This window comes from Haliotis rufescens, unplaced genomic scaffold, assembly GCF_023055435.1.
Source record: "Haliotis rufescens isolate VD_foot unplaced genomic scaffold, xgHalRufe1.0.p SCAF_5, whole genome shotgun sequence".
Lineage (NCBI taxonomy): Eukaryota > Metazoa > Mollusca > Gastropoda > Lepetellida > Haliotidae > Haliotis > Haliotis rufescens.
The window spans coordinates 48,681,129-48,703,019 of NW_025964223.1; the positions used below are offsets into that span (position 1 = coordinate 48,681,129).

Genomic DNA, 21,891 nt, shown 5'->3' on the forward strand with positions numbered 1-21,891 from the left:
TTTCCGCTCACGTGCTGTCCGATAACTTGCGAGAAGTAGAAGCCACCATGTCGGATGCAGGGTTTTTCAAGGTAGAAAATAAGCGTTATTTAGAATGCAGCTGAGTAAATCACAATAAAATTACTTCAATCGTGTCCTTTATATCATCATAGAGCAAACATTTGGGACAATTTTGGTCCATTTTTGTTGATTTGCGCATTTTGAACAGTAAATGTGTCCCATATGCAGGCGAGGATTCAGGAATGTTGCAGTTTTAGCTTTCTGTTCGGGGTGAACACGTAATGATGACGACCTCTGTCTCCCTTTAGCCAAGAGTATTCAGTACCTGCTGTGATTTGACCAATCTCGTTGGAGAATTGCAGATACTTGATGTTACCAAAGAGTTTCACGGGAACTCAAGTCACAGGATGGCTTGAATCAAGACCATGACTGCAACAATGCTTGCTTATTAAGGTCATTTGCACATTTGATATGTAGGTTAATGTAGCAATTTTGTATCATTCACAGGTTCTGTAATTGCTGAAGAATGTAAAAACTAAAAACAATTTTCAAATACAAATGCAATCACACATTGGTGTAAAAGACTAAGCAGGTCCACAGTTGGCTAGGTGCTGCTGAAAGAGCTAATTGTCTCCTTTTGCGGATGTGGCTCTCGATAACTGATCTCATCTACCTCTTTGATCCTAAAGAGAGGATTAGTTGTTTTAGAGTAGATTATCCCATAGCTACCCTTATTCCCTGAATCCCCTTTATCAAGCCTACCAAAGAACTAATGTCACTGCGACATTAGCCACAAGTCCAAAGCCCGAATCCATTATAATTCTATTTGGACCACAAAAACCAGCTACAAAATGCCATACGATAACTAGGACTGCACAGTGTTATAGACATGCTGCAATTAACTTCTCAAATGATGTACATTGCCATTTGTTTTCTGCGCTCTGGTATGTTTGGTAAAAGATATATGACTAATTTCGTTATTTGTATCGTTTAACCTCAATACTCCACAGAAATTCACTCACAAATGATTGACATTTGGTGCATTTGCGGGAGTGATTTTTTTTTCACGGTTATGGCGACTGACCATGCAGACTTGACATCGTAATATTTACTTTTAAAATAATGATGTGGAAAATAGGGTCTGCATAGAATTTTAGTGTAAATCATTGTCAAATATTATAACTCCCCAATATATCCTGATAGGTATAGCAATACAGATGCCTGTATACAGAAAAACATAGAAATGTGGATGCTATTTGTCTATTTTACACACTAAAATATCAACTGGCAGAAATATGAGTAGATTTTGCACAATAAGTAAAACTGTTCGCTGGGTTGAGGACGAGTCAACAGCAATGGGTTCAGATAATGACGAGTGCAATCCCGCTGCTGCTTACTCATTGTTTTCTGAATAGTCTATATTTTAGTGTGCAAAATAGCATACACATTTAGAGCATACACATTTTTGAGTTTGAACACACGGTAGTTTTTTTCTTTGGTAGACCTGTTAATTAGGAGATAAACATACTGTGTTTTCAATGTAAAGCTAGGTTACCTGTAGACTTAACCCTGCTAAATTGAATTTGGAACCGAAAAGGCAGCATGAGCTTTCAAATGTTAAATTTAGCGTGGTTAAATCTACAGGTAACCTAGCTCTACATTGAAAACACAGTATGTTTATCTCCATTCTACCATGACTAAATAAAACGCGAACTCTTCGGTGTCAGCAAATATACTGAGTGAAGCTGCATGGGTTGAGTTCAGTGTTTTGAGTGGGTTATCGATCTGAATTACGGAATCAACGAACAAAATATGGTGCTGAATATACTCAAGCAGTTTGTTTTCACCGTAATACTTCACTCGAACATATGACAGGCATTGAAAGCATATAAGCAAGGCAACCTGGTTAGCTAACATGAGGTGGGCATCCCTAAAGAAAACAAAGCAAGCTTTGCAAGGCTTTCGCTCTACATCGCACGTCACCATTATGACGTCATATCTCTCATTGTGACGCAAAAGATATGGCATCACAGTCGTATATGGAAAAGCACCAATATTTCAAGCTCTCTGTTGTCTCTAAAACATAAATACATTCCCTTTGTTGATTTGTCGTGTTTTTCTGCACGAAATGTATTGCCACACATCCTTTGAATATTGTAGTAACCTCATCTGTGCATTTTGTAACCTGTAATTGTAGATATAGTTATTTAAATATGCCTACCGACAATGACTGAAAATAGTACTATTCTATGATTATTAGCTTAGGCGGTGATGCGGCCGTCAAACCAGCTGTTTCAATCAGAGGGGGTTTATTGTGATTTAATAGCCTCTGATTGACCAATCAGAATCCGGTAAATTCCAAATTCATGGTAGAATGATCATTAAACACTTCTTCATGGTCCTTGTATGGTACCTGGCCCTTGCCAATCAAACATTCCTTAGGGTTAAGTACCATTTACGACCATATGGTCAGTTGTGAGTTAGGGGTATCTTTCTAACCTCCACTAAATTAATTTCTATTAAATTTTGCTGGAACAGTTACAACCTTGCATGCACATGAACATAATCAATAGGGTGGTGATCACTAAGTAAACAAGCACTAACTATTTGTGATTGGACCTGTGATGAGTTTTGGTTAATTAGATTAACTCTCTGCAGTATGTCCATATGTCTTCTACTTTCAAGGACTGTTGGATATTGTTGGAAATTATATAGCGATGAAGGTCGTTAAAGGCCACATTGTCAAATATCACAAGGACCATTTAGAGCTTATTTTTTTATAGGTTATAGTCAACCCGTACAAACAGGCTCTTTTACAAAATAAATTCATTTTCCCATTTACATCATTTTCTTGATTCATTAAAAAAAAATATTGGCTGAACTGTAGACAACCGTAATCAAGTATATTTATTCATTTGCTTACTTATACCTATGATGAAATTTTAATTTGGCTTGCTGATACTCACACACAGATATTGCTGATACATATTGAGTGCTTAACAATAACATGGTTGATTTAAAAAAACACTTATCTAATGCTGAAAATATTTTGTTAAGTTACCCATAATTTTCTTGGTTATTACGTACTAGATAATAATCTTGAAACAGCAGCCACAAATCTGAAACCCAACACTGGTAATATTTCTTTGTATTTAGTAAGTTGGCTGACTGGTTGAGAATTACATGACCTAGTTTTCTATTTAATCATTTGTTTTAATATGTTTCAGGGCACCAGTGCCGAGCAGGACAACCGTTTTGCAGACAAAAAGAAAAAATTGATGAAATCCATGAAATTTGCAGAATCTTTGGAGAAAAAGGTGAGTAACGAAATAAAGAAAGGAGATCAATGTTGAACATATGATTAAGTTTCATGATTACATACAGGTTCTTGGATCATAAAGAAAATTACGAATTATATCAGTTGACATGAGGCTTGTTACTGCAATTGGAAAATGAGGCAAATCTTTTTTTCTATTCTGATTCATTGTTTCATTGCATTTAACATTTAATGTCTCCTTTTGTCTTCATGGCCATGTTGGTATTTACATGTTCCTTGTGTTTGTAAATGTATAACTTCTAACATTACTAACATTTGATTCAACTTTCATTCTATAGGTGGACATGACGAAGGTGAATGTGGACACACTGAAGCCATGGATAGCTAAACGAATCACCGAGCTTCTAGGCCTAGAAGATGACGTTATCGTTGAATTTGTATATAATCAGTTAGAAGAAAGGGTGAGAGGTGTTTTTGTTATGGTAATTTTCATCCCATCCAACATGCTATTTACTGCATGAGCATTTTCTTCTTTGTCTAGGAATACTTTGAACATGAATATATGTGATCAGACTTAAATCAGTGATAATTCATATCTAACCACAACCCATATAGTTATCATAATCAGGGCACACAATGCCTAGTGACGCTTTCCACATTTCTTTGTCAAATTTCCAACAGTTTTGAACTTAAGAATAGATTGTATATTATTATTTTATCCAAGCTAAACAAAAAAACAGTTGTACAAAATGTATGTGTTGTTGTGCTTAGTTGTGTAGACGAAAGAGTTGTGCGATTTACTTACTCTTGACTGTTTCCTTCCGCTATTAGAGAAGATCATAATTTCTCGTCTGCGAGCTATCAGTGACAAGCCAAGAGATGATCTTGCAGGGTACAGTTATTCCATAGCTTTACATAGTTATCAGGACCAACCAAAATACCCTTGATCCTCGCGATGATGCTCCATCGCAAAGGTGGCTCTTGCACAACAGGGTTTGTATTTTATTTCTGTCAAAGTTTTCAAAAGTCTTTCTACATGTACACATGTTTGTCTCTGTAATCCCTTGCCTTTGAGCTTCCCTATACACATTGGAAGGTAGTCAAGTTTACAAAGTCATCTGAATTCATGGAAGTTTGACAAATATGTTCAAATCTCAGCTTATCGTAAATATCATGTAACATGTCCTCAGTAAATCCAATTTCAAAATAAATTGTATTCCATGAGTATTTATTCAGGCATGTAAGAACTGTTTTCATGTTGATTTCTTCTAGGCAGCCATCTTGGAGCGCGGATCAGCACATTCGGATCTGCTACTGTTGACAGCCAACTTAAAATTTAACATTGTCAAGTATTGTACTGGGAAAGCCAATAGTGTCACAATACCATCGTTTGGAAAGTGGAAGATGTTGTGTGGTTGCTTGTTAGTAATGCATGACAATAAATTTATAATCTATATGATCTAGGAAGCAAAGAAATCTCTCTTAGCAAGGTGGACAGTATCTCAAACCCATCTCATTTAGGACCAAAAATTTATGAAATCTGATAGTAGAATAAGAAATTTGTTGTCTTAAGGATGTAAAATACTAGAACCTTATTCATCTACTGCGACTGTCAAGATGTTTGACATAGTTTTGGTTAAATAAGGTTCTGGTAGAACAGATGATGTTGGCAAAATAATTAGCATAAAGTTCCATTGTGGTCTTTAACTTCAAATATTTCCTCAGATAATGAACTGTTTCCATGATGACTGAGTGGTCATGCAAGTAGGAGTACTGTTATTTCAACATGTTTGATTGTAGTGGTAGTTGGGATGTACAAGATACTGGAATATAACCTTCACTATGTAATCTTTTAATGTATTTTATTTGCATGATATACAGAGGTAAAGTTTTTCAGAAGGTTTATAAAAGAAACCATGTAGCCACATTCTTCCCAGGAATGAGTATGGGTTTTAGATATAAGCATTTAACTCTGGCATACACAATACCTATTGCTTACGTAGTGTCAGTACACAACACATCCCTGTATGCTGGAGGTAGGGTAATGGCTGGACAGTTATTTATGCAAGTGTTCTTCCCACCATGTATCTGCAGATGCCGGACCCTAGGGAGATGCAGATTAACCTCACTGGCTTCCTCAACCCCAAGAACGCTCGCATCTTCATGTCAGAACTTTGGGACCTTCTCTGTAGCGCACAAGAGAATGTTGGTGGCATTCCCACTGCATTCCTTGAACAAAAGAAAGAAGAAATCAAGAGAAGACAGGTAATGCTGCCTCTGTGTGTATGTTCTCATGTCTCATGTTGACATGTTAATGCTGCCTCTGTGTGTAAGTTGCCTTGTGTCTCATGTTGACATGTTAATGCTGCCTCTGTGTGTAAGTTGCCTTGTGTCTCATGTTGACATGTTAATGCTGCCTCTGTGTGTAAGTTGCCTTGTGTCTCATGTTGACATGTTAATGCTGCCTCTGTGTGTAAGTTGCCTTGTGTCTCATGTTGACATGTTAATGCTGTCCTTGTGTATCAGTTGCCTTGTGTCTCATGTTGACATGTTAATGCTGCCTCTGTGTGTAAGTTGCCTTGTGTCTCATGTTGACATGTTAATGCTGCCTCTGTGTGTAAGTTGCCTTGTGTCTCATGTTGACGCTGTCCTTGTCTATCAGTTGCCTTGTGTCTCATGTTGACATGTTAATGCTGTCCTTGTGTATCAGTTGTCTCGTGTCTCATGTTGACATGTTAATGCTGTCCTTGTGTATCAGTTGTCTTGTGTCTCATGTTGACATGTTAATGCTGCCTCTGTGTGTATATTACATTGTGTGTCATGTTGACATATTAATGCTGTCCCTGTGTGTAAGTTGTCTCGTGTCTCATTGCGGTCAGGATTGTGAATGAAGGCTCAGTTGTCTTTGCCACAGATAGCTGTGGAAAGTAAGAGCCCGAGCTGCTGTGGTGTGCAGTTCATGGTCTTGAATCCCTTCTGATCTTTGGTCTGTCAGTACAAAGGTGCTAAACTCTTGCTTTCTTACTGACAAGCCATGATAAAACTGTAATACAGTTAGGCCAACTCACTGACTCTCAAAACCAGGGTGAATGTCCTTACAAAGTGGATATAACATTTTGTCAATTTGTCCTTTACTTTATTCCAATTGTTGGACATGCATATGGCAACATATTATTAAGACACAAAGCAATGACATCTTTTGTTCCCATTGACTGATAGGAGCTTAGAGCAGTGTGTATCAACTTACTGTTCAAAGTTCCTTCTGTCACTGTTAAGTGACTAACCAAATGAAGACTTTACTGTTTACTGTTGTGTTGTTGCCTCAGGCTGAGCAGGAGCGAATCCAGACAAGTCTGAAGAAGCATGAGGAGCAGATCAAGGAGGCCCTGGCCAAGGAGAGAGAGAAGAGTGAAAAGAAGGACAGAGACAGCAGGTAGGTCAGGCAAGGCTTGTCTGAAAGCAAGAAGATTCCCCATGGGCATTCAGGCCAGTGAGGATCTGTCATGATGTATGATAGTCTACCAAAGGAGGATGCATGACCATCATTATTATCAGTCAGTCAGTCAGTCAGTCAGTCAGTCAGTCAGTCAGTCAGTCAGTCAGTCAGTCAGTCAGTCAGTCAGTCAGTCAGTCAGTCAGTCAGTCAGTCAGTCAGTTCATTTCCGGAGCATAACTATAAAAACATTCAATATTTTTCAACAAGAATTGGCAGATATATCAAACAGATCCTAAAGTGGTGCCTTTTGCAATTTGCGCATGTTTGGCATTTTTATTTTTCTCGATTTCCATGGAAGCAATTCAGACTTAGTCTTAAGCGGTTGGGTTCTGGAGAACAACATGAAAACTCTGATACTTTACATCCAAACCTGGTACATGTATTCACCAAGGTCTGATGTGGTACCTTTTGCTATTAAGGAATTTTTCAAAATTTGATTTTCCCCTCTCTCCATGGAAACAAGTTGGACTTACCTGTAACTGAGGCAGGTGTCTCTGGAAACGAGTTTGTATTCAGTACTATATGAACAAACTTATTTTTAATGTGACCCATGGCAGAGGATAGTGATAATGCTGTTATTGTAACCCTGACAATGTGGATTGTTTCTCATGTTATCAACCACTGGTTAATCACAGTGTCTGTCCATTATTCAAGATTGAAACATCTGAAATACTTGTGACTACAGGGTTCATGCACTTGGTAGGCTGTGTGGAAACCCAGGTTAAAATATGTCCCAGTTTCTTGGAGCAGGTGGATTGACTCAGCTACTTGGTTGATTGCGTGTGCTCCATATGGCATGGGACATTGCTGATAATAAGAACCACTGGTTTATCGGGGCAAGATACAGGCCACCATGATGTGGCTTGATTATTGGGGACCTTAGTAACACTAAACAAAAACTCTTTGATGGGAGCATGTCCAAATATAGGGATTGGCATTGTCCTATTGTGAGTGTTATTCAGGGGAATAGGAAGAATGTTGTTGCCAAAGAGAGTATGTGGAATTGTGATATGTCTGTCGTTTCAGAATGAGGCTTCAGCCACTAGTCTGAATCCTGGGTCCAGTAAATGTCTTTCAATTTTGTAAAATTATAAAATAAAAATAAAAGTCCATAACTTAACACTAAGATCTACTGGAAATAATATACATTGACAAGATTGGGGTAATTGACTTTGAAGACAGGACTGTCAGAAGATTTATGCAATGATGCATACAATGTAAGTTTCATTAGTTAGGACTGTTCAATAGGTAATCATGAGTTCATGAATGTGGTGAAGGTTACCGCCGTAGATGAATTATGTTTGTTTTTTTATTTTCTTCCAGACGAACACGATCCAAGTCCAGAACGCCCAGTGACAGGAAACGTAAATCTAGATCACCTGAAAAGAAGCGGAGGTCACGGTCACCTTCAGACAGGAAACATAAATCAAGGTCAGAGACACCAAGAAAAGAATCTCCCTCCTCAAAACGATCTCCATCACCAAAGAAAGAGGATCCTGACAGCAGTAAAACTGATGTCAAAACTGAAAATGGAACCACTGTAAAGAAAGATGAAGAGAAGAAGTGAGTGTATTATGCTGCCCATAAGGAATGATGAAAAAACGGATTAAACAGAGAATCCATTCTGTACTTCCTTTATTTCACTGCAATTCACTGCATCCCTGAGCTGTACCAGGATCTGTTTGTCATTGGTCTAAAGTGTCCGGGGTTATAATCATTGATCTGTCTTGTGATACACATATTTACACATACAAATGTTTGAGGTTTCCTTTGACTATGTATAAGCTGTCATACTGGGATGTAGTGTACAAGGAGGCACTTAACTGAACTTTCACTCTCTTTTGTGAAACACTACTGTTCTGTCATCTCAAACAGGATAAGTGGATTGTGCATTGGTGGCTGAGTGGTCTTTGCAGTTTGGTATGTGGAGTTATGTCCCTTACCTGCTAGGATCTGAGGATCACGGGTTTGTAAATACTCGCCCTTTTTATGACCCTTGATCTTTCAGCACTAGACCATGTTAGTGGGCATCAGTAAAGTGCAAAACTTGAGGCTTTCCCCCTGCACACTGCAATATGATTGAAATACATGCACCTTTTTCAAAGCAGTGTTGAAAAACTTTGCTGCACTATTCTTAGAATCTAAAAGCTATGTCCTGTGTTTACATTCTGTCCATAAGTCACCAAACCTCAGCATGATACTTAGGTTTCCAGTTTATTACTGTCTGTGTGTATTGAAATGGTTTCTTTAGGGATGACAACAAAGAAAATCAACCTGAAAAGGCAGCATCACCTAGCACTAAGACGGACAAAAAGAGTCGTGACAAATCTCGGTCAAAATCTCGCAGCCCTGATAGAAAGAAGAGACATCGCAGTAGAACACCAGAAAGGAAAAGGAAGAGGAGTAGATCCAGGTATAGGTTCATTGTTTGCGGATTTGTGATGTGTCATTTGTGTTTATAATGATTATGCAAGCCTTTGGACCTTTGGACCTTTGGTTAGTCCTCTTGCCTTATGTTTCCTTTTTCTTGTGATAGATCGCGTTCTCCTCGTAGAAGGCGCTCACCTAGGCGCTATTCACCTCGACGATCTCCCCGACGTTCCCCCCGGCGCTCCCCTCGTCGAAGGCGATCCAGATCTAGGTCCCGATCTCGACATAGACCCAGTTCTCCCCGGAGAAGGGATCGCTCTCCTCGTCATCGGAGGTCCAAGAGTCCCGTCACCAAGAGGCAGGCCCCAAGGAGAAGGTATACAACAAACTGTTGGTAGTCATTAGCTGTGTCTCAAGCATGTATTCCTGTGGAGATTAAAGAAAGTAGCAGGGAGCACAGATGGCCCAGTTGTTTGAGGCGCCACAAGTTCACTATTCACAGTTGCATCCCTTGGGCACATCAGAAATCTATGATCATGGGTTTGAATCCCGGTTGGCCCAGATTATTTTTCTAGGTTTGTCAGCCTCATGCCCCTGCTTGTTGGTTTCCTGAAAGTGCTTCATGTCTGAGACGTCTATCACTTCAGGCTTTCCTCCCACAAGCCGTGATATAACTGTAATACTGTTCAAAACAGTGTTAAGCCCAACTCAATGAAGAGACTAGCTCTCCAGTACCTGATGCTTTTTTAAAAAACGGACAATAAGCTGACATTTCGATGGCTTAAGTAACCAGTAAGGCTGGTTCTTAGTTTGTTGTCAAGGAAAAATCAGGTTTCACCTGTGACCTTGTTAATTTTGTGTCCGTCCTTATGCAAAATGTAAATACAAAGACAGACTCGGGTTGAGATCTTGTCTTTATCATGCTTTAAATGTGAAAATGCCTTGAAATGAATTTTGCATAGGATATGATAATATCTTATGTCCTTTGTAAACAGTTATTTGATTCATATTAAGCTACTCTTTAAACATTGTTCAGCCTAAAAACTGGTTTGTTGAAAAAGCCTCTAATTTTGGTTTAAACCATGTTCTACATTTACTGTTGGATTACTACTTGTTAATCTTGTCCAGGCCTGCTCACTTCACAAGCCATCATTGTATGGCTCAGTTTGACTAGGTCATTGAACAATATTAACTTCCTCCCACTCAACTATATTGAAGTGAATATTGGCTCATTTAGACATGTAGTTCTTTTGAGAAATGATGTAAACTTGATATTAAAACTGCATGTCTTCCATGAACTAGGCGCAGCCCCTCTGACAGCTCAGACTCTGACAGCTCAGGAAGCTCAGATTCACGCACCAGGTCCAAGCAGAAGTCTAAGGCAGGAAAGGTGATACAGCATTCCTCAAATACACCTTGATATGTCAACTTTGTAAAAAAATGTGCAAACATTTACAAATTGTCTTTAGACCATGTAGATCCCAATAAAGCTAGCCTTTTATTCCAAGGCTACCAAAGGTTTCAAAGGACTAATGAGTATCTAGGTGGCCACAAGCCATGATGGCTAGTCGAAGAAGCTATCTCTGAAGAAGAATTTTGAATACTTTAAAGAATTCCTGGACTGATTTGTTCAGTTATTCAAGCAGCTGGTAATGAGTAATTGTCTCAGGTAAAGTCGTAAACCTAAAAGATACAGCAGGAGCTAGTTTATGTTCAGGGTATTTAACAGTGTGGTAATGAAATGAAACTTTCTTGATAATGTCTGGAAGCTGTCAACAAGTGACATTGTGAATCAAAGCCAATAACGTATGTAATCGCTAGTATTGGACACTGATGTGTTTAGAAATTGAGAAGAATGATTAAATTGCATGATGTGGTCTCATGGTATGCTTTGCATTGCATGTGCACAAGTTGAATCTCTTGTTCAGGGCAGTGACGACGATGGCAATGATTCTGGTGGGAAGGTGGGCGTACAACAGCGCCGCCACTACCGCAAACATGACACAGAAGAGAACTCTGACTCCGACTCTTCATCTTCATCATCAGAGGATGAAAGAGGTAACCACTTTTTTCATCTAGTCTGTAATAACATTTCAAATTAGAAAGTTTCTAGAAAGTGTGTGTAGAATTATGTACTTGCATTGATTATCTCACTATGGGAAATTCACATTAGATTATGCACTGTTGTTCATCTTCCTGAGGCAAGCTTGTCCACCAGCCCATATCAAAGTCTAGTTTCCACACCTGCCATTCAAGACTACTTTTCTGTGCTAAAATATATATGAACTACAGCACATATCGATAGTTGAAATAGAGAATGTTTTACAAAATCAATGTCTGTGTTCCGAAAACATGGTAAAATGCTTTGGCCACTGCCATCCCCTGTTGAACTTGTGCTGAAATTATTCAATTTTTTTTTAACTAAGACAGATGTTTCAAAGTGGGTCAAACTTTTCAAGGAACTCGCCCAAATGCTTTTTACAGTCAATTTCCCTTATCCGACATGGTTGGTTGCAATTGATTATGTCGCATTAATGAGTATGTCATATAAAGGAAATTAGTAGTATCAACGTTTGTGACCGGGAAAATGAAGCTTGTTATAAAGGCTGACTTAGATAATGATCAGTTGGTTCCGTGGTGTGACCTGATTGGTTGTGTCTAGGTGGTATGAATCAAAGGTGTTCATGCATTTATTTACAAGATACCCTGCCCTGTTGTGAAATAGCAATCTTCCAAGGCTAAGATTGATTTTCTCCTTAGGTATTTTAGTCTTTGATGTCAAATGTGTTACATGGTTATGTATCGGAAGTTAAATATCTAAGGTGTAGTTGTTCTAACCCTGGCCAATCCATATTCTCAGATAAAGGGAGACAGAAGCGGAATGTGAGAAGATCCAACTCCCCAAGAGCTCGGCGGCGTTCCCCTCCCTTCAGACGATCACCATCACCACGGAGATTTGGAGGCAGAAACAGGATGTCGCCTGTATTGAGACGAAGGTAAAAAAAAGTTTCTTCTAATGTTGATAGGGAGTATGTTACATGGGGTCATAAAAAGATTTATTTTTCATTAGTCTGCAAGATTTGAATGTGTTTTAGAATACACATCTATTTATTTGTGTACAAGTGAAATATCAGTTTTTGAAGTCACATTGTTCAGCCTTGTAGACTTTCCGTCCTACTGAGGTGGCAGAGTGGTTAAAGTGTTAGGTCTTCAGGCCAATAGCCCTTGTTCAATTCCCCACATGGAGATAATGTGTGGAGCCAATGTCAGGTTTGACCTGTGCTGAATATTGATAAATAGGTAATACCTTATTGTAAGTGTGTGTGGACCAAATCAGATTAATCATCAGCCAATATCACACACCCCATTTTTGTCTTGGATGTATGTGAGTAATTGTTTTGTGCTGTTTTGGACATACCACCATTTTGAAACTGGAAAGCAGTTGATTTGGCCTCCTCACATTGAAATTGTTATATGTCTATCACACAAAACAACATGTAAGTAGAGAATCTGCTTGTAATATAATCATTTGCTCCACATTTTGATAATGTCAGCAAATTGGCAGATAAAGTTGAGGATTCTTAATGATTTGTTGATGAGAACAATTAGTTATGTTGATCCTTGTCATGAAAAGAGTGTCCCAAAGATGAATTGATTGGTCCCTTAGTAGTGTTGGTTATCATAGTGAATATTAGTAGCTGTCACATTGATCATTAATTGATGGTAGTCGTTTTAGTTCTCCCCGGAAATGATATATGCATCAAAGAAAATATTAGTAGCAGCTGTTGCTGTCAAATTATTGTCATTATATGATTACATCCTGTATGTTCCAATTCTACTTATTTTGTTTGGATGACTGGGAGGGAATTACTGACAAATTATTTGTTCAGTCACTCCAGCACTAATAATGAGATGACACTATTACTGAGACCTGATCAGCCATCTCTAATTACGGCACCCTTTATATTTCAGACCTCCACCTCCTCACTTCAGAAGGTGATATTTGATATCAAGCTGTGCTAATGTTGGTTACATATTGTCTCAGAAAACTTGATCCACATTGAGCTTACAATATATAGCAATCTTGGCACAGTGGTTGTATATAGCTAATATTCAGTACCAGTAGAAGAATTACAGTTTTCTTTTATTTACTTTTCCTACCATTTGAATGGGTGGTTGTGACTGATGACAATGTGTGATGTTAAAGTGCATGCACTGTGCATTAATCCTACAGGGTGTGTATATGAGTGTCACTTGTGTCCTTGACATCTGTCACACCCATTCTTGGTTCCCCCTGCCATGATATTATTGCACTACTGCTACACACATTGTGGCATCTACGCTGTATCTCCCTCATTCACTCACTCACCATCATACCGTGGATGCAACTTTACCTGAAGCCTGTACTAGCTTGAAAAACGATACCGTAAGGACACCCCCTAGAATGCTTGAAATTCTGCTGATCCTTTAACATTAGACGAACTGACCATGCTGACTCAGACAAAGGGCAAGTTGCATCCCTGATGCTACACACACACCTCATCTGTCTGATGTACTCACTGGAAACCTGGCGCCCTACCTTGTGAGAACATGGAGCTGAGAACTGAACATGTTTAGGCCAGAGAGATGGAGTAGTGCCTCTGTAGTGTAGGTGTGAGAGGATGGGAATGCTTTCTACAAATATTTAACTAGTTTGTGCTTTTGGGGTTTTCATTTTCCTTGATTTTGTCTGTTCTGACTGAATGGCTTTGAAAATAACAAGCCCACAAAACCCTTATCGAACTGTTCTAGAGGTATATGAAACATTGAGGGCTTCATGGAGTAGGTGTCCCCCAAAGTATGCGTAGAAGCACTTGATCTTGCACTGCTTCTTGTTTTGGCAGCCTTTCTGTCACTTGAGTTTCCCATTTAGAATTGCCTTTATATTTTGATGTTATTTTTTATTTGTACATGTACTTGCAAATATGTATTAATTCCTCAATCTGTGTGTTCCTGTCATAGTATGTGTGTGTTCCTATGTCATTGTATGTGTGTGTTCCTATGTCATTGTATGTGTGTGTTCCTATGTCATTGTATGTGTGTGTTCCTATGTCATTGTATGTGTGTGTTCCTATGTAACGGATGTGTGTTTCTATGTCCTAGTATGTGTGTGTTACCAGTGTTTCTGTAGTGTTGGTAGGAAGTTGTGACTGCTTTGGCAGCAGGTCTAAGTGAGACAACTCTAGTAACCGGAACAAATGTAAACAGTGAGATGCAGACAGACTCGAGCTAGGCAACATGATTAGGAACATTAACTTGATTTATCTGTATCAGGATTATAGAGAAGTTGAGCAGTTTCAAATAGATTTGCAAACAGTTTCATATAGACTTTGTCCTTAACTGATATACTGATGGTTTGAGCGGGGAGGAATGTTAGCGGCAGGTGTTTACAGTCTAAGGGCGAGAACTCTAGTTACTGGAAGTGATAGCGACTGAATCTGATAGAGGTAGGTAGCTGGTTGTTAGACTGGGTCTTCCGTCTCTACAAATACTGAGTATCAGCTAGGCATGGTGTATGTACAGTACATGTGTATGGTGTATGTGCAGGACATGTGTATGGTGTATGTACAGTACATGTGTATGTACAGTACGTGTATGGTGTCTGTACAGTACATGTGTATAGTGTATGTACAGTACATGTGTATGGTGTATGTACAGTACATGTGTATAGTGTATGTACAGTACATGTGTATGGTGTATGTACAGTACATGTGTATAGTGTATGTACAGTACATGTGTGGTGTATGTACAGTAAATGTGCATGGCGTATGTACAGTACATGTGCATGGCGAATGTACAGTACATGTGTATGGTGTATTTACAGTACATGTGTATGGTGTCTGTACAGTACATGTGTATAGTGTATGTACAGTACATGTGTATGGTGTATGTACAGTACATGTGTATAGTGTATGTACAGTACATGTGTATGGTGTATGTACAGTACATGTGTATGGTGTATTTACAGTACATGTGTATGGTGTATGTACAGTACATGTGTATGGTGTATGTACAGTACATGTGTATAGTGTATGTACAGTACATGTGTATGCTGTATGTAAAGTACATGTGTATAGTGTATGTACAGTACATGTGTATGGTGTATGTACAGTACATGTGTATAGTGTATGTACAGTACATGTGTATGGTGTATGTACAGTACGTGTATGGCGTATGTACAGTACGTGTATGGTGTATGTACAGTACATGTGTATAGTGTATGTACAGTACATGTGTATGGTGTATGTACAGTACATGTGTATAGTGTATGTACAGTACATGTGCATGGCGTATGTGCAGTACATGTGTATAGTGTATGTACAGTACATGTGTATAGTGTATGTACAGTACATGTGTATAGTGTATGTAAGTACATGTGTAAGGTGTATGTGCAGTACATGTGTATAGTGTATGTACAGTACATGTGTATAGTGTATGAACAGTACATGTGTATAGTGTATGTACAGTACATGTGTAAGGTGTATGTGCAGTACATGTGTATAGTGTATGTACAGTACATGTGTATAGTGTATGTACAGTACATGTGTATAGTGTATGTACAGTACATGTGTAAGGTGTATGTACAGTACATGTGTATGGTGTCTGTACAGTACATGTGTATAGTGTATGTACAGTACATGTGTATGTACAGTACATGTGTATGTACAGTACATGTGTATAGTGTCTGTACAGTACATGTGTATGTACAGTACATGTGTATGGTGTATGTACAGTACATGTGTATAGTGTATGTACAGTACATGTGTATGTACAGTACATGTGTATGGCGTATGTACAGTACATGTGTATGGTGTATGTGCAGTACATGTGTAGTACATGTGTATGGTGTATGTACAGTACATGTGTATGGTGTATGTGTAGTACATGTGTAGTACATGTGTAGTACATGTGTAGTACATGTGTATGGCGTATGTACAGTACATGTGTATGGTGTATGTGCAGTACATGTGTAGTACATGTGTATAGTGTATGTGCAGTACATGTGTATGGTGTATGTGCAGTACATGTGTATGGTGTCTGTACAGTACATGTGTATAGTGTATGTACAGTACATGTGTATGGCGTATGTACAGTACATGTGTGTCAATGTGATTCCACATTCTGCCTTAACATGTTTCCTTGTTTCCTAGTAGACACTTTGCATTAGTCTCCTTTAATTTGCTAATTAACAAGAATTGAGTGTGTCTGTCGTGCGTTCGTGTGTGTGCGTGCGCGTGTCTGTGTTCACAGTGTATGTTTTTTGTATTGTATATGTTTTATGTTGTATCTTGTATGTATGTATTGTATAACATGTAAAGTTACTCTGACTGTATTGTTTTCTGTTGCAGACCATCGCCTCCCAGATACCGCTCACCACCAAGGAGGTAGGTTGAAGTTACATATGTAGTTTGCTAGGCTAAATAACACGTTCATTGCAAGACAGTATGCCATTCACAGTACACTACAATAGGGATAAGCAGACAAGATGCTTCATAAGAATGTACATATGACTGAAGAATACATGAGAACAGTTTCTATGTGAATGTAATGAATCAGTAATAAGTAGGTCAATGTGATCAAGCCAAAATATGTCTGATAAAAGCGCCTCTATGTTTTGTTAAATAAGGTTTTATAACAGTTCTGGGACTCCCTCCAAACATTTTCAGAATGAAGATTTGTAAAACATGTTGTAAACTGTAGGAGGTCGCTGCTTGAATGTCATTGGATGATTAAAAATTCAGTTTGCTTTTAAAGAAGGAACATATCCAGTACAGAGTGTCATTGAAAATTGAAATATTGACATCACATGAATGTAATTTGTCTCTGTAGATTGGATCACAATTATTATGACAGTGAATTGTGCACATGATCTACAAATAATGACTTCTGCTTCATCTTGTGTATCATCTCTCTGAGCATGCATATTATTTTATGAAAGAACAGGAACAGTTGAACTCAACATTGTTATCTCTTTCAGAAGCCCACCCAGACACAGGATCAGTCCCAGGGGCAGAGCAGGAGGGTATGACAGTAGGTTTAAGTCACGTTCAAGGTCTCGATCACCCCCTCCAATGAGACGAAGACGTAGCTCATCTTCCCCCGTCCTACGTCGAGGCCGACCTAGCCCATCACCCCCTCCACAGATGAGGAGAGGATCTCCAAGACGACGCCCTATATCCCGGTCTCCCTCACCTGCCAGACAGAGAGCTATGCAAAGAAGAAGACCACCATCATCATCGTCATCAGACTCTGATTCGTCACCTCATCCTGTGAAGAGACAGTCATCACCTCCAGCACGCAGGCGCAAACCCTCACCCGCACCGAAAAAGAGGGCACCATCTTCTTCATCATCTGGTTCCTCATCACCAGCACCTAGACATAGAGATGAATCGACCGACCCGTCACCCAAGAGAAAGATTAAAGCCCCTGTTTCTAAATCTCCTGTTCAGAGACGCAATACGAGGGAATCACCGGTGAGAAGACGACAGATATCACAGTCATCACCATCACCTCCACCACCTCCACCCAGACGCCGACAAAATTCAACATCATCTCCGCGGAGAAGACAGAGGGACACCTCAGACAGTCCACCACCACGAAGACAGATTATGGTATCACAGAAGAGGACAAGGCGTGACAGCAACTCCTCAGCATCACCTTCACCACAGAGAGTAGCCAAAGAGAGTCGTAAACAGCCAGCCAAGGTACGAGGAGACAAAGTGTTGGATGATCGGCCTCCGAGGAGAAAGTCTGGTAGCCCAGAGCCAAGAGCAAGGAAGGCAAAGAGACCTCCGTCATTTTCCCCAGAACCCCCAGTTCCAGGACAGACACCCCCCCGGGTTGACTCGGATGAGGAGGCCCCAGCAGGTGAGGACACATTCAGGAGGGTGATCACTATCAAGAAGGACAAGCCTGAGGCTGGTGATGCTCCTCGGAGGAGGGAACCTAGTTCAAGTCCAGCTCGGGCCAATGGGGAAACGCCCAAGAAGAAGGCTAAGATGGAGAAAGCAGCAGCATCACAGAGTGGTTCAGAGGTGTGTTGAACCGACATGTTTATGTGTGTGTAAATCCCCGTCTAAAGATTTGCAATTATTCAGTATTTATTGTTCACACTGTTATTTTTTCCTGTTGGAATTGAGAGAATAGGGCATGGAATTGAGCAGCATTCACAGATTTATTGTTTGATAGTTGGAAAATACTATTCAGAGTCCTGCTAACATTGTAATGGAAATATTCCATACCCATTTTGTAGGCGATTTAAGGTGTTAGGGTAACATGTTCCATGTATGTAGAATATAGTTTGTTTGTTTGTTGTTATGCCACACTCATCTCTCTCTCGTCTCTCACTCACTCACTCACTCACTCACTCACTCACTCACTCACATATTTAATGGCAGTTTAAGTGAATATGTTTATGGTTTAACCAGGGGTGATACATGGCACATGAATCAGAGAATATCAGGCTTTTTGTCCTTGAGAAAGGGTCAATATGGATGGTGTATGGATTATTATTTTATGTTCTTGCCTAACTTCAGTTTTGAGTTACGATATCTTAGCTATATCAAAAGAGAGCAATGACTATGTTGCAGAGCTCGGAGGGTGACCAGGCAGCCAAGAAGAAGAAAAAGAAGAAGGACAAGAAGCACAAGAAACACAAGAAACATAAGAAACACAAGCATAAGAAGGAGGCCAAAGATGCTGCCGAGGTGAGAACTAGACCACTGAACATGCTATTTCACACAGACATGCTATCACTGTTCCATGTGCTTGTCCAAGTTCTGATGTAAACATTGAAAGAACATGACCTTAAACCCCATTTCACCTCACCTTAAACATCAGTGCAGTAGTGAAGTGGTGTCTTTTGTTATTTAAATACGACTAAGAGTGGTTATTTTATGCATTTTGCAACATTCAATTACAACTGATACTAACTGATACTAACTGATCTTTCAGATGGAGAAAAAACAACTACTATGCACATATCAAACCTGAGAACACTTTGGCTGAACATGTCGCTTTGACATTGTTTTTTGTGTGCAGGGTTCAGAAAGCGGTGAGGGAGAGTCGCTGGAGGAGCTAGAGAAGAAGTTGCGAGAGAAGGCTCTCATGTCCATGAAGATGAAAGTTGGCGCTGTGATGGAGGGGAAGGATGTCTAACATCACCATCACCCTGAATCCAGTTAGCTGTTGTTCCATGTTCACATCCCACACAGTGGACATTCTGTGGTTACTCCTTGGGACTCAGTCATAATATAGATGTAACTGTGCAGACTAGCTTTAAATACAGTCCAATTGATTGCCATTATTTTCCCAGTGCATTGCCAAAATTCCATTTGTCTAGCTATGAATGATGGTGTCATGTTTAGAGATGATGGGGGTTATTTGCTGATTGAAACTGTTATGGCTTGTTTTAAATATCTTAACTGTAAATTCCTGAATTTTCTTGTATCAGTGATTTATGAATCCATTCCTTAAACTCTTAATAAAAACTTTTTGCATCCGTGCCCAAACCTATTTGTAGATCACTGACACGGGAAATCTCTCTGTATCAGAGTATTTTTGGTTGTGTACAATCTCAGTATATTTATCAAAGCTCTAATGATCATGATTCCATTCCTTGAAAGTTATGTCCAGGATGCATATTGACTTGCATCCTGTTAGAGAAATCAAGGTTTGTGATAGCATGACAGTGTTCTGTGGAGTCCTACGGGGTAGAGACACGTTTATACACAATTATGGAGCAATAATGACTGTAGCCATGCTGCTGAGAACACATCACAGGAAACATTTCTTGTTCATCTACTAGCTTATGTCTTGATATTATTTTCTTACATTTTCACAAATCATGTGCTGCAGTTGGTGTGGCTAGAGGAATTGTGTGTGAAATTGTGGGAAATATGTTTTTTTTGTGACTGGCCATTTACAACAATATTACCACTTAAGTAAATCAGATTGTAAATCATCTATTCTAGAATTACGTTTGACACTTACCTGTACTTAAAAAATGAATAAATTATTAGTTGTGTACATTTACACCTCAATATTGAATTATCATTATGATGATGGGTTTTTGTCTAACACTGTCTTTATCATTTGGATGTTACTCTTTGAGATACAGGGTAGAAATTGCGAGAAGTAACTAATTGTCAATATTGAAGGTTAACTTAAAGTGTATATTGTAGTCCTGCCCACTTTATTCCCACTTTGTCAGAATGTATCGTGTGCTTTTGACAAACAAATAAAACGGAAGAAATCGTCCCCTGTGATTCACATCTGCAAGGTGCTAAGATGTTTGTCAGGAAGGGTATTATTCTGTAAATAGTAACTTCATGAAAAAGCAACGGAACTCATGTGAGTGCACCATTATTTTAAGTTGAAATGCGAAATTATTCCTTTGTTTTCTTGTGTGGGATGGAATGTCTGCAAGGGTTTTAATGTATTGTGTTCTGCAATACTGTGCTTTTTGAAGTATTTTAGAGGTTTACTTTCGTTTTTAATCAACATTTCACACTCTTCTTGGTTGAAAGGTCTTGGAATAGTTGTAACATTTCTATTGCAAGGCTGATTATTTGTTCAGTGATGCCTTGTATCACTGGTACAATAAAGTCATTAAAAGGATGTTGGGGTTTCATGTTTTTTGTTCACGGTTTCATCATATTTGAGGTGAGTCAGAGGTTACGGGATAGACATTATATTCTTAATAGGCGACTAAAGGGATCGGGTGGTCAGGCTCGCTGACTTGGTTGATGCATATCATCGTATCCCAATTGCGTGGATTGATGCTCATGATATCAATCACTGGATTGTCTGGTCCAGACTCGATTATTTACAGACTGCCATCATATAGCTGGAATATTGCTGAGTGCGGCATTAAACAACAAACCAACCAACCAACCAACTTAATAGAGGCCACCATATTGCAAAAATAAAACCCTAAAGTTGCGGGTGTGATGATGTTATTAACATGTTCACTCTTGGACTTCCGGTATGGCGCTCGAATCGTAAAGACGTGCGACTGGCGCTCTCGTGGTAATCCACTTCAATCTTTACACAAGCATGGCGGGGAGACGAAATACAAACAAACAGAACAACAAATCTACCACCAGCAGTACTGCTACACATAAAATCAGCTCGTATTTACGCCCGGAGCAGACAGATGAGGAGGAAAGCTCTGACGTTATTCTGCCCTTACATTCACCTTCGTCCTCCCCGCCTGCTGACGTTGCACCCAGCGACTTGAAAACGTTCCTTCGTGAGGAATTGGACAAACAGACCAGTCAGATATGTTCCAAGATCGACTCTGTTAAAGAAGAAGTGGCTGACTTGTTCAAACGGGTATCTTCAGTGGAGTCGTCGGTGGAATTTATGTCGAAATCTATCGACGACCTTGGTGACAAAATGGCGTCGTCAGAACAACGCCTCCGCGACGAAATCGACAAGCTAAGAGAAAAGCTACTGATCTCAGAGATGTATTCCCGTAAATCCAACTTACTTATCTACGGTGTACCTAATACAGTCACAGATGTTGACAAGGCCTGTAGAAACATTTTCAAGGATAAATTACACCTGGATTCACATGCGGTGGACAACATGTTGTTTGTGAATATTCACAGACTCCCTCGATTCACACCGAACGAAGAACCTAATCCTATCATCATTAAATTCGTCCGCATGGAGGACAGAGATCTCATTTTGAAGACTACCTATT

The 21,891-nt window shown here is 39.4% G+C and overlaps 1 protein-coding gene across 7 annotated transcripts; it reads left to right on the forward strand.

Annotated features, from left to right (window-relative positions):
- Positions 1-10: 10 nt before the first annotated feature.
- Positions 11-20,801, forward strand: LOC124137112 (serine/arginine repetitive matrix protein 1-like). 7 transcript variants are annotated; one of them, XM_046503281.2, is made up of 16 exons: positions 11-71; positions 3,228-3,317; positions 3,616-3,738; positions 5,372-5,542; positions 6,604-6,710; positions 8,097-8,336; positions 9,025-9,186; positions 9,310-9,519; positions 10,446-10,533; positions 11,072-11,201; positions 12,004-12,139; positions 13,116-13,139; positions 16,532-16,567; positions 17,161-18,217; positions 18,773-18,889; positions 19,224-20,801. In XM_046503281.2, exons 1-16 carry the CDS (start codon positions 48-50, stop codon positions 19,338-19,340), a joined length of 2,832 nt encoding a protein of 943 aa, XP_046359237.1. In that variant the 5' UTR covers positions 11-47; the 3' UTR covers positions 19,341-20,801. The 7 variants fall into 7 exon arrangements, with proteins under 7 accessions (XP_046359237.1, XP_048240554.1, XP_046359238.1 ...); XM_048384597.1 differs by having other exon boundaries at positions 23-71; positions 19,137-19,306; XM_046503282.2 differs by lacking the exon at positions 13,116-13,139 and having other exon boundaries at positions 23-71.
- The last annotated feature ends 1,090 nt before the right edge of the window (positions 20,802-21,891 follow it).